A 16690-nucleotide genomic window follows, 5' to 3' on the forward strand; every position below is an offset into this window, starting at 1 on the left:
AGTACGATCTGTACGGAATGCTACTACGTACGGGCACTACAAGTGTCCAATGTACGGTGTACGTACAACGTACGAAAGCTATACTGAATGCAAGTACAACTGTACGGAGCACAGTATACAGAATCCAAAGTATGGTAGAAGTACAACATACGAAAGCTGTACGGAGCAAGTACAACTGTACGCATGTACAAAACATAGTACGGTATGCAGTACATAGCAGTTACGTCTGCTGTACGAAAGCAAGTATAAGGCAAGTACGGAGCACAACTTACGGTGTACGGTAAGTGTACGACAGCAATACGGATGCGAGTGCGTGGAAAGTACGATGTACGAATGCAAGTACATTGTACGGCGCAAATACAACACATGTGCGTACAAAATCAAGTACAACGTACGGAACGCATGTATGTTGTACAGAACGCAAGTACAAAGTACGACGGCGTAGGTACGAAATGCCTACAAGGCACATACCATGGCCTATAGGGCATCACTAGAACCACCAGGAGATGGCCTACACCACGTGTCATCATGGGACTTATCCCATATACACTAGGTGCTAGTGTGAGTGAGTAGCGCATATAAGGCTTGTACTTCTGTAGTCTTGATACACTTGATGAATGAATGAAAGCCTTCTTCATGTCTTTATTTGAGCACTATTTCGTCACACCCTAACTCTCTCTCTCTCTCTCTCTCTCCACCATGTTTCTAACAGTCTACGCCTGCTTCGTAGACTTTCGGAAGACCTTCGACACTATCCCACGATCCTGCATGACCACCAGACTACAAGGGATGCAGATTTCGGAGACGATGATTTGGGGTATGATGGGCCAGTATGAGTCAGTCAGAGGCAAAGTTCGTGCTCCACGTGGTTTATCAGATTGGGTAGAGAGCACGATCGGAGTTACCCCCTCTCACCGACTCTCTTCAGACTTTACAATGATCAGATCACATCCTTCATAGACCGCCTACGAGGCAACGGATCCTCGCTCGCCGACCTCATAATACAGATACTGCTATATGCTGAGGACATAGTTCATACATCATCTTCATCTGAGGGGCTGCAGAGACATCGGGAGGCCCTAGAGGTGTTTCGCAGAGAGAGAGACCTGACACTCGACCTGGGAAGACCAAGGTTATGGTCTTCAACACCTCACGCGCAGTATCCCATCGACTCAGCAACCAGCTTCACTTATTGTGGTGAGCCAGTGGAGATAATGCAGTCCTACACATACATGGGAGCAGTCTTCACAGGACCCTATTTCACGATGACTTACGCAGCCCAGGCATGACTCACATGGGGTCGGAGTGCTTTGGCTCATCTAGAGACAGTGCTTCCAAACACACTTTCAGGATCCACCGACGAAGGGCTAGCTTTTCGACACGTTAGTGTGGCCGACGGCCATGTATGCAACACCCTTCTTAGGGAGTGATCTCCCGAAGACAGAGTGGAGGATATTTGAGCGGCTACATGTGATTATGGGATTCGGGATGATTCGGAGTAAGCCCTCAGTCCCGCATGAGATAGTACATGCAGAGTTCACCATGACAACTCTACAGGTTGATGCCATCTTTCGGACAATGGCATTTGGGGACTTACCTCGATGCACACTACCAAGGCTAGCTCTATTGTCATCTAGATGACTCGCAGAGAGAGGAGCAGCAGACACATGGTATGCACGTGTATCTGCATGGTTTGCCAAGCACGGCATTGAGATGGACAGGCTTCCCCCTTTTCTGTACAGCATGGACACACCTCCTGAGTCACTCCCACGAGATGAGATTAACTGTATAATACAGTTAGATCTCCTCCAGCTCCATACATCTCGGACTTGGGGTGGGGGATCAAGAGCTCCCCACCAAAACCCAGTTCTATCACAACCACTTCTTGAGAGTATTCATCATCAAACCTCGGTATCTTGGCACAGAGGAGTCTCGCATGCATTGAGGATCGCCATTAGACATACCCAAAGAGCAGCAGATCTATATGTTATGCACATTGAGAGTGATTGAGACAAAGGAGCATTTTCTTTGTGCCTACCCAGCCTGCTATGAGATCCGGAGATGATACCACAGCCTCTACCAAGAGGGGAGCGGCTTCGGCCCACTCTCTCGACTGGTCCACTTTCATGATCAGGTCTACATTGGGCTCTATCTGCTTGAGATGCGCCGACACAAGGAGACTCTACTACGATAGATTAGAGAGCAGCAGGAGACAACTAGACCATAGAATACAGAGACTAACCATGCATAAAGATGCATCACTGATTTTTATGCATTTGAGTCAGCTTTAGGACAACGGGGTGGAGGAGGAGCTAACTGATATGCGGGCAGTCTGGATCAGCTGAGAGAGAGACAGCCCCTTGCTCTCAAACACCTGCCCGCATCCTTCCCGGCCTCAAGAAGCACTTTTGCTGGGAAGACTCTTCCGTGAAACCTTGCTGTACAACACATTTTTGCTCGGCTGCCTACTGTTTTGACAGTTTCTAGTCAGGCCGCCTCTCTTTTGGGCCTGGTCGCCACTTTAAATTTTGGGATTACTAGAGTAACATTTTGAAACAGTTCCTTTTCTGAGTTGACTGTTTTCTACCTGGCTCCCATTGTTTGACCTTTGCTGTGAGTTTTCCTGAGCTGGGCAACCAGTTTGGGACAGTATTTGGGCAACTTCCTTGGTTCTTGGGCTTGTTCCATCTCTCTACTGGCTCGGCCAGTTCGGTCTTTACCTTCACTGGCTCAGATACTGTTTGCAACAGTTTTGGAACGGCGGCATTTTCAGTCATACACCTAGTACAGGTGTTTGAACTTTGAAGGAGTCTTGCAAGATCTACTTTGACCCAAAGTAGATCTGAGTCTTTGCCATCAGATCGGAGTGTGTAATTTGGGGCTTTTGCCTCAAATCTGTGTTTTACATGTTCAATTACTTCTCCACTCGGATCTGAGTGAGAAATTCGGGGCTTTCGCCTCAAATCAAGTCTTTTGCAGGTTTTGCAGCTTGGGTTAAGTTCTTGCAGGCAGATCCAATGAAATTTGCATATATTTGCAGGATCTTACATTCTTTGCAGGCAGATTCAGGAACATTTGCAGAGATTTGACTTATATTGCAGTGTTTGAGGAGAAAATTATTATTCAGTGATTTGAAGAGTTTTGTTGAGATGTTGTTTCAGCCTAAAGCTCATCTTTGAAGATGGCTGAGAATCAATATTAGAATCTCGGAGATTTGCAGCATATTCTTCTTCAGTGTCATTTGTAGAGTTTTGTTGAGATGTTGTTTCAGCCTAAAGCTTATCTTTGAAGATGGCTGAATCAAAATTAGAATCCAAATTATCCTCTTGGGTTTTCACCCAAGAGGATAAATTGGATGGCAGCAAATATTCCTTCTCAACTCTTATGGTGAAGAATGTGTTAGCTGCTAAGAGTCTATGGGGCTTTGTCATAGATGATGAGGTCCACCTAGCAAATGCAATTAGTGCTTCTTGCTACACTTACAAGAAGGTAATCCACGTGGGAGACATGTTTTGGAATAGCCAGCTGCACTTGCCATGGGAAGGGCAAGCTTCATTTTGATGGCCATCAGTCCAGGACCGATTCATCACAACCATCTAAGAAAAATTCAGATAATGTAAGTCCATTAGTGTAAGAAGCCTGGCATAATATCAGTGAGGGCATAAAGAGGTGGGAGAAAGAATAGGAAAAGGAAGCTGGAAAATGTGACTGAAGATTGGTCCTTCTTGGTTGCAATTATGATGCCAATCATGACATGACTTCGCTTATTGTGAGTGATGCTTCAGCTACAGTCTCGTATTTTCCGAGTGGTTCTTCCAAGCACATCATGTCTAGAAACAATGTATTTGCTGATTTACAGCCTACTCTAGTTGGCAAGGGTACCCTCTTTGCAGTAGACCCACGGAGCGGATCAAGTGATGCCAGAAACAAATCGCAGACATGGTATAGAGACATTAGGACTCGAATTGGAACCCTAGCAAAGCTCACTCATAACCCATGATACCAAACTACATTGCAAAACACCTTTATAATATGTAGCGTAATTGAAGGATCGCTGAAATACAATATTGAAATTGTCTATCCGGGGTCGAGAGTGGCAAGGAATGGATGGATCTCTAGAGTCCCTACTGGCTTTGGAACGTGTTTGAGATCAGCATGTCATCCTCTAGTATACTCCATGTGTCTTGTCAAACAATTATCAATCTACTTGTATCTCAGACTTTGATCTCATGGGTCCTGTTAGAAACATGGTGTGACGGAGAGAAAGAGATAGGTTAGGGTGTGAGAAAATGATGCTTAAATGAAGACATGACAAAAGGCTTTCATTCATTCATCAAGTATATCAAGACAAGTGAAGTACAAGCCTGATATAGGCTACTCACTCACACACTAGCACCTAGTGCATATGGGATAAGTCCCATGATGACACACGGCACTTACACATGACTCACACACGTAGACTAGTACTAGATCACCTAGTACTACACACCAACACACTCTTTGGCTATGATATCTCCAACACCCCCCTTCAAAGCAAAGAGTGTGAGACCCAACACGCAAGAGTAGACCGATACCCCCTCCACCGTAATACTACAAAGAGCAAGTCCAACCATCCAACACCTCCCATGTGATAGTGACTTCTCAGTCAGCTTGCGACCGGCAAGGGCAAACCATCACTCGTCATCCCCCCTTACTCTGAACTCGGTGGTCAATACCATCAACCAAAGTAAAAGACAATACATTCATTTTTGGGGGACAACCCAGGGCAGATTACCTCTTATTGACTCCAAATACATTCAATTAGAGGGACAACTCAAGGCTGAGAACCTTTATTTGACTCAACACAAACACACATAGAGCTAAGCATCATCTACCTCCTCAGAGAGGAATAGATCGTGCAACATAGCAGATGAAGCTTCCTGCTCAGGTCCAGTAGATGTAGCATAAATATTCTTGAGTTTGTCCAGGTTCTCCTTAGCTGAAGTAGTGAGGTCAAGTTTGATGAAGCAATTTGTTGACCAACCTCGCACCAATAAGCGACAATGCTTTGTCATGCTTCTTATCCCTAGCTGAAGGTAGAGTTGATGAGTCTGCACCACAAGGACGAGGCTCCATCATGTCAAACTGAGGTAGCAAAGACAACAAGCTGAAATAGATAACCAGCAAATAAAGGAGCGGGTCTAGGCCTCTGAAATGAATCAGCAGCCTAAGAAATACTTGAATAAATGTGTCCAGCAGCTGATGGATGCCCTCGGGGGTTCCAAAATGGAAACTCTAATGGAAAAGCAGCAAGAAAACTCTTGGAAAGGTATAACTGAGTGAACCCAAGTCAAATAACAGCAAGTAGATACCCTGAAGTGCAGGAATGAACCAATGGAAGACCACTGGTGGGCAAGAGGAGTGTTCAAGATGCTGGAGCAGCTTCGAAATCCTGAAGAGGCCAGCTGGAGGGGTGCCTAATGGCAAGATATAGCTTCAAATGTATGAAGCAGCTCTCTAGGTATTCCGAAATGAAGTAGTAGGTCTCCAAAACAGCTCCAAAATGCTCAACGGCGATTCAAAAAGCACCAAGATGCTGCTGCAAGTACTCACGCTCAAAATCGATGGATTGGACAGGCTGAAAGACCAGAAATACCTCGGAAATGCCTCTGCTGTAGGCAGTTCTGCAATAGCAACCCTAGAACATCTTGAAAATGCAAGCACGAGCTCCAAAAATGGACGAAAACCCCTCCAAACAGCTCGAAATCTGCAACCAGTGCGTGTGGATGGGCTGCTCTGCTACAGCAGCCTGGAAACCCTAAAAACGGGGATGAACATGCTCTGAAATGGCTCAAATTTCCACACGTGCTGCTCCTAACAGACCCGAACAGAGGCGGCTATGCTGCAGCAGCCTTGGAATGGCTCAAAAGTGCCTTCTATGATCTCCAACTTCTGCCGGCTCTGCTGCAGCAACTCAGAAAGGCTGATTTTTGGCGACAAAAACCTTCACACGTGCTGTCAAGCCTTGAAAACTGTGCTGACCTGCAAGGAATAGACTGCCTGGTGCTCTGAAATGGACCGAAGGAAGGCAGCAGCTGTGAAGGAGGCGGCGGCAGGCTGTGGACAGATGGAAACAAATGCAAATGACTACAAGGAGAGGCAGCTAGAGGCAGAAATGAGGCGGGTGTGCAGAAACCCTAATCAGGTATCTGATACCATGTTAGAAACATGGTGTGAGGGAGAGAGAGATAGGTTAGGGTGTGAGAAAATGATGCTCAAATGAAGAAATGACAAAAGGCTTTCATTCATTCATCAAGATATCAAGACCAGTGAAGAACAAGCCTTATATAGGCTACTCACTCACACACTAGCAGCTAGTGCATATGGGATAAGTCCAATGATGACACGTGGCACTTACACATGACTCACACACATAGACTAGTACTACACACCAACACACTCTTTGAGACATTGATCTCGCTCTTTCTGGAGCAACGAAAATCTGTAGATGGAAGGATCTCCGTCCACAATTCGGCGTTGATATTCTTTTGGGGTCAAAACAATGAGGTACACTTGATTTGCTTTTGCACTTCTAGAAGTTTCTTTTCCACTTGCAGGATGACAAGAATGGCCAAATGGAATGGGGTAATCAAGGCATGATAATCTAAAAACACAACATAGTGCAATTTCAATCATGATAATCACTCATAAGGTTGAAAACCATAAACTTCATCAAGCATAGCAAGGACTAGGTACTATGACATCCCCACTAACATCATAGCGCCCAACAGTGGGTGCAGACCATGGTATAAACATATGCTCTCACACGTACAAATCCACACACCCACACATACTTGAGCACCCATTTATACAAAGTCTTCGTACTAAGTTTCTGTTGGCACTCAGGAGGTGAAGGACAGACTCAGCCATGACGAAGGCTAGCACTAAGGAGAAGGCCAAACTAACCTAGAATCTAGGATTTCTAAGGTTAGAGCGTAGTCTAACCAAGGAAGTGACCACAGCTAGCATAGGTGAGGTCTAGAGATCCTCTGGATGGAGTCGGCCTCCTAAAGTGTGGCATGGCTGAGCTAAAATTTGCAAAGCGTGCGGAGTACACTCGTTTGGACGTAGACATGCTGGCCTGGTAGTACCCACTAGAGCTGAACTTCGAGGCTGGTTGGCTGGTCTAGACCAGGCTCGGGGGTGGCTTGACGTACTGAACCTACGGCTGGGAGGTGAGCTGCTAGCTCCAACCCTTATGGGTTGTTTGCGGGTGCGTCCCGCGGTTTAATTGAGCTCTGGTTCGAAGTTGTACCCTACCAGGGTCTTGGGCTTACCAGACCTGGTTAGGGGTTGCTTCAATGCCATTCACAAATAAATAGAATTTAAGCCACATTGTAATAACCATGACACTACATGACAATTCCTTCCTGGCAAATGAGCTGTATTCTAGAATATGAGCTGCCTTGTACTTTTTTTAAAGGAGTAGCACCCTTCACTCTCCATGCTCTAGGATTTTTTTCAAACATGGAGTAGCACCCCTCACTCTCCATGCTTCTATGATTTATTTTATCTTTTATATTTACAGTTGATTGGATATACCACTTTTGTTCTGCATTTTATGATTACTGGAAACTTTCTTCTTTTTTCTGGTTATTTCTTTTGTGTGTCGAACATATATAGATGCTCACGATCGTGTATGTCTTAACATACATAGATTGGGGCGGTGGGGGGGGGACATACATAGATGCCCATGATCGTGCTTGCCCCCATTCTCACATGTACCAATTAAAATCAAATTGGAAAAACAAGACTGGGTATTCTATGCCCTTATCAAAGAGAGACAATAAATGGGTTTGATAATGTACGTTAATGGACCGCCGCTTAAGCCATTCTGCTTTACCACATGCGACGGATGCTCTGAAACAAGCTGCTTTTGGTCTTGAGATTCAATCTGCACAAGGGGCAAGATGTAGGTATTTCAATTCAGAACTCTCAAGGAGCGAGAGCCTAAGCCCAGCAGAGGGAACATTCAAGCTAAAGAATGATTATACATAAGTGAACAAAGCAAGTTTACAAGGAAACCAAAAAGCAAAAAATGGGTGCATTAACCTGCACCTTTCGACTGTGGAGCTGCTGATGAAACTGTAAAATACGTTCCATGTGGGTTTTTAATGTCTCCTCCAAATGCTGAGGCAGAAACCTTGTACTTCCCTGGTTATCCAAAACGAAAACCAAACCCGATTTTGCCTTTTGTGACTCTCCTTTGCCCAAGATCTCAAGATTATCAATAGGGACAGAACTTTGATCGTAGAAATTTAATAAGATTATAATAGACCTTTTGATTCCCTGAAAATGAGGGATGCGGTGTCGATGAACTTGAATCCTCAGGGCTATCACCACCATCACCTCCTGACCTCTCTGTTAGCATTTTGTACCGATCTTTGCAGTCCTTGGCTTTGCGGAAAATGCCCTAAGAGATACATTAGCCAACAATCAATTTCAAACCAAACATGGTGGAGTCAGCATTTTGTAACGATCTTTGCAGTCCTTGGCTTTGCGGAAAATGCCCTAAGAGATACATAAGCCAACAATCAATTTCAAACCAAACATGGTGGAGTCACTGAGAGTTAAGCTATTATAACATCCAGCAGAACAGTACCATCTGCAATTTGAAGCACGTTTTAGATTTCCAATCAAGACGTTGAAAAGAGAAATACATCAAGGTCCCTAGATAGTATAGACTCGCAAATCAAGGTCAGCATCCAACTTCGCCCATGTCACCATGGGTGTAGAATTGGTAGCCTGTCATGCATATGTACCTTTTCCAAGAAACCCCTAGCATACTTTGTCTGGCTCACAATGATACCATTGTTTTGTTTGGCCATGTTACCATGGGTGTAGAATTGGTACTATCTACCTTCTCCAAGAATCCCTTAGCATACTTTGTTTGACTCACAAAGACACCTCATTCTACGAACATACGTTTTCTCAGATAGGACACTGCAAAGACCATGAGGGAAAGCTATACCCTTAGGTTGCCAAACCCATAGATGTTTCAAGTTCTCTCCAACCCAACTCACAGTAAACGAAGCCAGGCAGCTTCTCTGTCAAGCTTACACGAGCAGGCAAGGGCCCTAACAGGGCTTCCCCAAAGTTTATCTTTTTCATGAAGAGCACATGATCCTATAGCAAAGAGTGTACACAGGCTAAATATAGGTTAATACTCTACCTTTGTCCTTTTAGACATGCACTACTAACTAGGCATTATGAGATAGGCTTTGTTCTTTTTTTACCTTTGGCAAGATAGCTGAGATTTGATATTGTCATCTGAGATGGGCTCTCTAATCACTCAGAGGGCAGTGGAACTAGACCTTTAATCACTTCAGCACTTATTTACAGCTCACAAAGCATATATCACAACCATTAACCATTGCATGATCACCATTTGGCATTTACCCATTTGTTCACAAACAAAACCACTGAAAAAGGGATGGAGGCTAGAATGCCCCTGCTCGACAAACATATACAAGTGCACCCGATTGGCCCCAAACACCGTGGCGCCCCTTTCGGTATTTCTTTATATTTCATAGTGAAATGATTACAAGTTGCATCTGGGAGACCTTCCCTGCAACTGAGCACGCAGCCCCAATTCACTAAGCCTCCGCAAGGCTTTCAATCATAGAACACCATCACATAAGTGAACTTAACCCATAGGCTCAACCCAAAGGCATTCTTTTCCCCGAGTGCAATTCCATTGGCTGTCCAGATGCAATCACACTGCACCCCAGCTGCACTCTCTTTGAGTGGTTTCCAGATGGCATTCACAGAGCTTTTCAAAGCTCCAAAATAAAATCAGCAAAGTACCCAACCAAAGAATGACTCATGTAGCACTGCCTGGGCACCTGTGAGCCAACAAAGAGGCAGCACACGAGGCCAACCAATAGCTTATGGCAAAAAGAAATTGCAACAGCAAAATCACAACTCACCAAGCCCTAAAAACTCGAACCAAGTCCTCAATCGCCAAGAGGACATAGTAGCCAATGCCCGATTGCATTCTCAACCAAAGAGGAGTGCAAAGGCATGAAGAAAGAGCATTTACAAGAGCTGGCCAGTAAGAATTCCACTAAAAAATGCAAAAAGAAGCACTTCTGTCGCGAAGAAATGGGAGTTCTTGGGCTCAAAAGAAGTGTGCTTCAGAGAGGAATGCATTGAGAAGGTTTTGGAGAAGTTTCATCGCCGGAAAGTCCTCCAAAACTGAGAAAAACCAGTCAACCAACGCGTGGAACCACTCAAAATTCAACAGAAAGCTGTAGCTTTGCAAGAGGAGAGGCCCAGGAGATGGTAGAAGCAAAAAGGTCCAGAAAGAGCCACTTTTGCAAATTCGACCAGCAAAAGAAGTGCTCAGCTCTGGCCGTTCCACTAAACGCACGGAGGGAAAAGCATATCACTACGAAGGGGAGGCAGAGGGGAAGCCATCGGGCCAAACGGAAGTCGAGGAATCCAAACGGATGAGGAGTTATGAAGAAAAACGGAAATCATCTGAAGGAGGCTGAAAAACCAATCCAAAATCTCAACAAAGGGAGAAGATGAGAGAGAAAACCACACATGTGAAGTTTAGAAGGCCCAGGAAGGTCCAGGAATGGCAAAGGAGCATGTAGAAGGGACTAGAGCCACCTGGAACTTTAGGGGGGACCACTGAAGGTACATGGCCCTCTAGGGGGCCCATTAAAAATGCCACATTATCATTTTCCAACAACCACTCTTTTAATTCCTTGGAATGCCTTTGGGCCTAGGGATTAATTACGCTTATGTGCTAGGCACCATGCCGCGTTTAATTACACATTATTAAGCCCACGCTTGGACTTTTAAAACCAAAGTTGTCACGGTCTTGTAGTACATTAAAGTACTTAGAATTTCACGCCCCCGTGACATACCCCTCTCTTGAAACAGCAAACCACAGTTTGCTGCCGCAAAACACATGTGTGAGCATGAAATATAGCATAAAAGAGTATACAAGAAAGCCGCAGCTATAGTATACAGAGACAGTGAAAATATGGCTAGGAGAGGCATGCATCCATCCATATACACTGCTCAAAATCTATGTGATCCTCGACGATCAATAGTCAAGATGCATCAATATCATGAAGTCTCATAGCAGAAATACTATCAGCTCAGTATCTCGGATGAAACATACAGTGTCATCAAGCGACCTCATGAAATCACGGTTAGCCCGTCTGTACTGAGGGAGTGGAGGTGCTACCTCCCTCTCGAACACCAGGTAATGCTCCAGACGCTCGCTTTGCTGAACTACCTGTAGGAGCCCGGACCACAGTCAGCTCTAATTGAAAAGCATCAAGGTAAAGCTGCAATATCCCAAGTGAATCTGCCAGTTCACCTTCCTCCATCCATTTCGCATCAAGTGATGGGTAATTTTGAAATTTTACCAAGTAGCGACGGATTACTTTACCCTTGAGCTTTCTATCTCTGTGTACCAGAATCTGCTCTGGGACCAGAAGTTCATCCTGTTCTTCCACTTCAAGCTGCACCTCATCAGGTAAATCCTCGGGAATATCTCCATGATATTGCTTTAATAAGCTTCGGCATTATGTATCTTCCAATGCGAAGGCAACTTCAGCCTGTAAGCTACCTCGTTTATCTTTTCAGAAACCTGGAAAGGACCATAGTAACGCATGTTCAGCTTTGTGTACAACCTTTCCTTGCCTTTCTTATTTTTCAGCCTTGCCTTCTGAAAACGCAGCAAAACCCAATCACCTTCTGTGAATACCAATTCCCTGCGGTGCTTATCTGCTGCTCTTTTCTGCTTGTCCTGATTTCTTTGCAAGGCATATTTGATCTTCTTGTAAGCTTCTTCAAGGCTTTCCACAAAACGATCAGCTTCGAAGATTTTCTCTTTTGTATGCAAAATGGGAAGTATCTTCCTGGCACCTACCACTATTCCAAAAGGTGCTTTACCTGTGAATGTGTGCACCGTATTATTGTAAGCATATTCCGGCAAAGGCAAATAATGCTCCCATTTGCTTTTGTGGTCTAAGACATAGCATTTAAACATATCCAAGATGGTAGAGTTTTCCTGCTCCGATTGTCCATCAGAAAATGAAACCCTCTTTCAACACAGAGTGATCATGCCTTTGACCATCAGAAAGCTGATCATAAATAGTTGAAAAATCAGCATCATTAACATATTGATCTTTCATCACATCTAACACATTGTTGTAAGCAATGCTCACTACTGAAACACTGGGTTTCTTGGAGACTGCTTTAGACTGTGGTTTCCTGGAAAGTGCATCAGCCACGACATTTTTGTTACCCGGCACATGTACAATTTGAAAATGGAACATTGAGAGGAAGTTAGCCCATCTCATGTGCTTTTCAGATAATTTTCTCTGCGTGAGAAAATATCTAAGTGACTGATGATCTGTCTGCACATAAAATCAGCTCCAAGAAGGTAATGTTTCCATGTGGCCAAAGCATGTATCACTGCTAACATTTCCTTCTCGTATGTCTACAAGTGCAATTCAGCATCTTTGAGAACTCTATCCTCATATGCAACCACTCTGCCATCCTGCATCAAAGTGCCTCCTATGCTGTTCCCACATGCATCACAAGTTACAACAAAGGGTTTTGCAAGATCTGGCAAGATAATAACGGGTTCAGAACACAACTTTTGCTTCAGGTCTTCAAAAGCTGCATTTTCCTTTGGTCCCCACCGAAACGGTACAGCTTTCTTTTGTAAAGCATGCAAGGGAGAAGCAATTTCTGCAAAGTACTTTATAAACCTCCGATAGTATGAACACAACCCAAGAAAGCTTCTGACTTCATGCAGATTTTTCAAAATTGGCCAACTCCTTATGGCCTCAACTTTTGTAGGATCCATCTTGACTCCATCCTTTGACAATATATGACCGAGAAAATGAATTTCATGCATAAAGAACTCACTTTTCTTGGTGTTTATTAATAGCTTGTGTCTTTTCAACTCTTGAAACACAATAGTGAGATGTTTCATGTGCTCCTGCTCATTTTTAGAGAATACAATGATGTCATCGAAGAAAGTGCCCACAAACTTTCTGTGTGCTCTAAAAATTCTGTCCATCATTCTATTGAAAGTGACAGGTGCATTAGTCAAACCAAAAGGCATCACAAGGAACTCATATAAGCCAAATGAAGTGCGGAAGGCAATGTTGTAGACATCTTCAGGCCGTATCCTTATCTGATGGTATCCACTTTTAAGGTCAATACAACTGAACATTGAGGAACCTTCCAACCGATCCAATATATCATCAATGCGTGGAATTGGAAAACGGTTCTTAATTGTGACTTTATTCAAAGCCCTATAATCAATATACATTCTCCAACTGCCATCCTTCTTTTGCACAAGCAACACAGGGGAACAGTATGGAGAATTACTTGGCTGTATTAATTCCTTTTCCAAGAGTTCCTTCACTTGTGACATTATCTCTTCCTGTTGTGCCTTACTGACACGATAGGGAGATATATTAGGCAGTGAGCTTCATGGAATTATATCAATTAGATGATCCTCCGGCCTCTTGGAAGGTAATTCTTGAGGAAGTGCATCTGAGAAACAATCCTAAAAATTTGAAATAAAAGCAGCCCTTTCTCTATCTAAAGCAGAAAGAGTAGAGCCTTCCTGAACTGGTTGGCTGTCCTCTTTGATAAAAATCAAGTACGCTGAAATATGATGCTTTATTACATTGGAAATACAAGAAGCTGAAACTACAGGGATGAATCAAGTACGCTGAAATATGACGCTTTATTACATTGGAAATACAAGAAGCTGAAACTACAGGGATGGACTCCCCTTTCAACTTTATATGAAGTACATGATTTTTGCCTCTATGAGTTAAAGAAATCTTCTTGTTTCTCATCTGCACATCAGCCCCCACCCTGTACATCCAAGGCATCCTAAGCAAAGCATCACACTCTGGCAAAGGCATAATGCAGAAATCCTCTGCATCCTGATATCCCTAGATATGCATCCTCAACTTGCCAATGATAAGAGTGACACGTGTGTTGAGTTCAGGGTTGGCCATAAATGTGGCGACCTTCCTCATCTTGGATGCTTCTGTAAACAAACCCCCAAGAAATGCAGCATCAAACTGTTGAAGGAATGTGAGGGCTTTGTACATGTCATGTACTCCATTATATGTATCAAACTTGACATGAGAACCACCATCCTTAAATTCTTTATATACATTTGATATTGGCTGTCCCAAAGATGGCTGTATATTTGCAGCATTCCCTTCACTAGGGAGAGCCATGCTTGGCCGAACATTAGGCATGGGAGCATATGCTGTGGCTTGCATGCCTGGCTGCATTCCCACATTGTCATACATGGCTTGCTTTCTATGCCCAATTGGCGGTGAAATCAACATAGCATCAAAGATAGAATCTATACCAAAATATTCAGGTTGCTACCTCAAATATGGCCAGCCACATTTATGGACTGCACATTATTATTTTAAGGAGTAGAAGAACCCAAACCAAGGCCTTGTGCTGGCTGCTCATACTGTTGCACTGGCTGTACTTTTTGTACCTCTTTCTCAAGTGCTCTTTTGGGTGATTCCTCTCTTGGAAGTCACTTTCTGAGTCATTTTTTATGGCTGTCCCTCATGGGAAACTGATGCATGAGTGTGCGGCCCGCCATGAGAAGCTTATGCATGTGTGTACTCACTCTTTCCGTGCTTGTGCTTTGTTGATTTCTTCTTCTTCTTGTGCTTGTGCTTTGTTGATTTCTTCTTCTTCTTGGCATTTGTTTGCACAATCTGAGCCAAATTTTGAGCCAGCTGAGTCAAAGCAGTCACTACACTTGTAAGATGTGCATTCAACATAGTAGCATCATCTGACTCACTGCTAGAACTAGTATCACCGTTGAGCTCAGTTGTAGCTTCATGTGTGGCCTGCTCAAAAGGCATTTGTTGTGCTCCCTGTAGCTGTACACTAGCTGGATCATTAAGGCTTTCCTGCCTTCTCCTCCTTTGAGGAATTGTGGAGCTCTCTTGCTCATGGGTACTCACCATGTTTATGGTTGTAATATTCAGCTGTCAAAAAGTGCAGCAAAGATATCCTTCCACCAAACTACCGAGGCCCACCTCTTGAGAAAGAGTGTCTGGTATCCCGGCAATGGAACCAATGAAACCAGCCTCTAATCACTCAGAGGGCAGTGGAACTAGACCTTTAATCACTTCAGCACTTATTCACAGCTCACAAAGCATATATCACAACCATTAACCATTGCATGATCACCATTTGGCATTTACCCATTTGTTCACAAACAAAACCACTGAAAAAGGGATGGAGGCTAGAATGCCCCTGCTCAACAAACATAGACAAGTGCCCCAATTGGCCCCAAACACCATGGCGCCCCTTTCGGTATTTCTTTATATTTCACAATGAAATGATTACAAGTTGCATCTGGGAGACCTTCCCTACAACTGAGCACGCAGCCCCAATTCACTAAGCCTTCGCAAGGCTTTCAAGCATAGAACACCATCACATAAGTGCACTTAACCCATAGGCTCAACCCAAAGGCATTCTCTTTTCCGAGTGCAATTCCATTGGCTGTCCAGATGCAATCACACTGCACCCCAGCTGCACTCTCTTTGAGTGGTTTCCAGATGGCATTCACAAAGCTTTTCAAAGCTCCAAAATAAAATCAGCAAAGTACCCAACCAAAGAATGACTCATGTAGCACTGCCTGGGCACCTGTGAGCCAACAAAGAGGCGGCACACGAGGCCAACCAATAGCTTATGGCAAAAAGAAATTGCAGCAGCAAAATCACAACTCACCAAGCCCTGAAAACTCAAACCAAGTCCTCAATCACCAAGAGGACATAGTAGCCAATGCCCAATTGCATTCTCAGCCAAAGAGGAGTGCAAAGGCATGAAGAAAGAGCAATTACAAGAGCTGACCAGCAAGAATTCCACTGAAAAATGCGAAAAGAAGCACTTCTGTCGTGAAGAAATGGGAGTTCTTGGGCTCAAAAGAAGTGTGCTTCAGAGAGGAATGCATTGAGAAGGTTTTGGAGAGAAGTTTCATCGCCGGAAAGTCCTCCAAAACTGAGAAAAACCAGTCAACCAGTGCGTGGGACTACTCGAAATTCAACAGAAAGGCCCATGAGGCGGTAGAAGCAAAAAGGTCCAGAAAAAGCCACTTTTGCAAATTCGACCAGCAAAAGAAGTGCTCAGCTCTGTCGTTCTACCAAACGCACGGAGGGAAAAGCATATCACTACGAAGGGGAGGCAGAGGGGAAGTCGAGAAATCCAAACGGAAGTCAAGGAATCCAAACGGGTGAGGAGTTATGAAGAAAAACAGAATTCAGCTGAAGGAGGCTGAAAAACCAGTCCAAAATCTCAACAAAGGGAGAAGATGAGAGAGAAAACCACACGTGAAGTTTAGAAGGCTCAGGAAGGTCCAAGAATGGCAAAGGAGCATGTAGAAGGCACTAGATACACCTGGAACTCTAGGGGGGGGACTGAAGGTACATGGCCCTCTAGGGGGCCCATTAAAAATGCCACATCATCATTTTCCAACAACCACTCTTTTAATTCCTTGGAATGCCTTTGGGCCTAGGGATTAATTACGCTTATGTGCTAGGCACCATGCCGCGTTTAATTACACATTATTAAGCCCACGCTTGGACTTTTAAAACCAAAGTTGTCACAGTCTTGT

At 44.1% G+C, this 16690-nt stretch overlaps 1 protein-coding gene across 7 annotated transcripts in view; it reads right to left on the minus strand.

The window, feature by feature from the left end:
- LOC147903789 (chromatin modification-related protein EAF1 B-like) overlaps nucleotides 1-16690 on the minus strand; it is a 96008-nt gene that overhangs the window by 23752 nt on the left and 55566 nt on the right. For 6 of the 7 annotated variants that reach the window (XM_087401293.1, XM_087401286.1, XM_087401270.1 and 3 more), the window contains exons 17-19: nucleotides 8318-8452; nucleotides 8092-8193; nucleotides 7848-7933 (exon numbers count right to left, since the gene is read on the minus strand). In XM_087401293.1, the coding sequence (XP_087257419.1) occupies nucleotides 7848-7933; nucleotides 8092-8193; nucleotides 8318-8452 (323 nt within the window). The remainder of the gene's footprint in view (nucleotides 1-7847; nucleotides 7934-8091; nucleotides 8194-8317; nucleotides 8453-16690) is intronic. The other variant, XM_087401260.1, reaches the window with a different exon arrangement.

This window comes from Dipteris shenzhenensis, chromosome 3 (assembly GCF_047967505.1).
Source record: "Dipteris shenzhenensis isolate YYH24624 ecotype China chromosome 3, Dip_SZ_1.0, whole genome shotgun sequence".
In the NCBI taxonomy this organism is placed as follows: Eukaryota; Viridiplantae; Streptophyta; class Polypodiopsida; order Gleicheniales; family Dipteridaceae; genus Dipteris; species Dipteris shenzhenensis.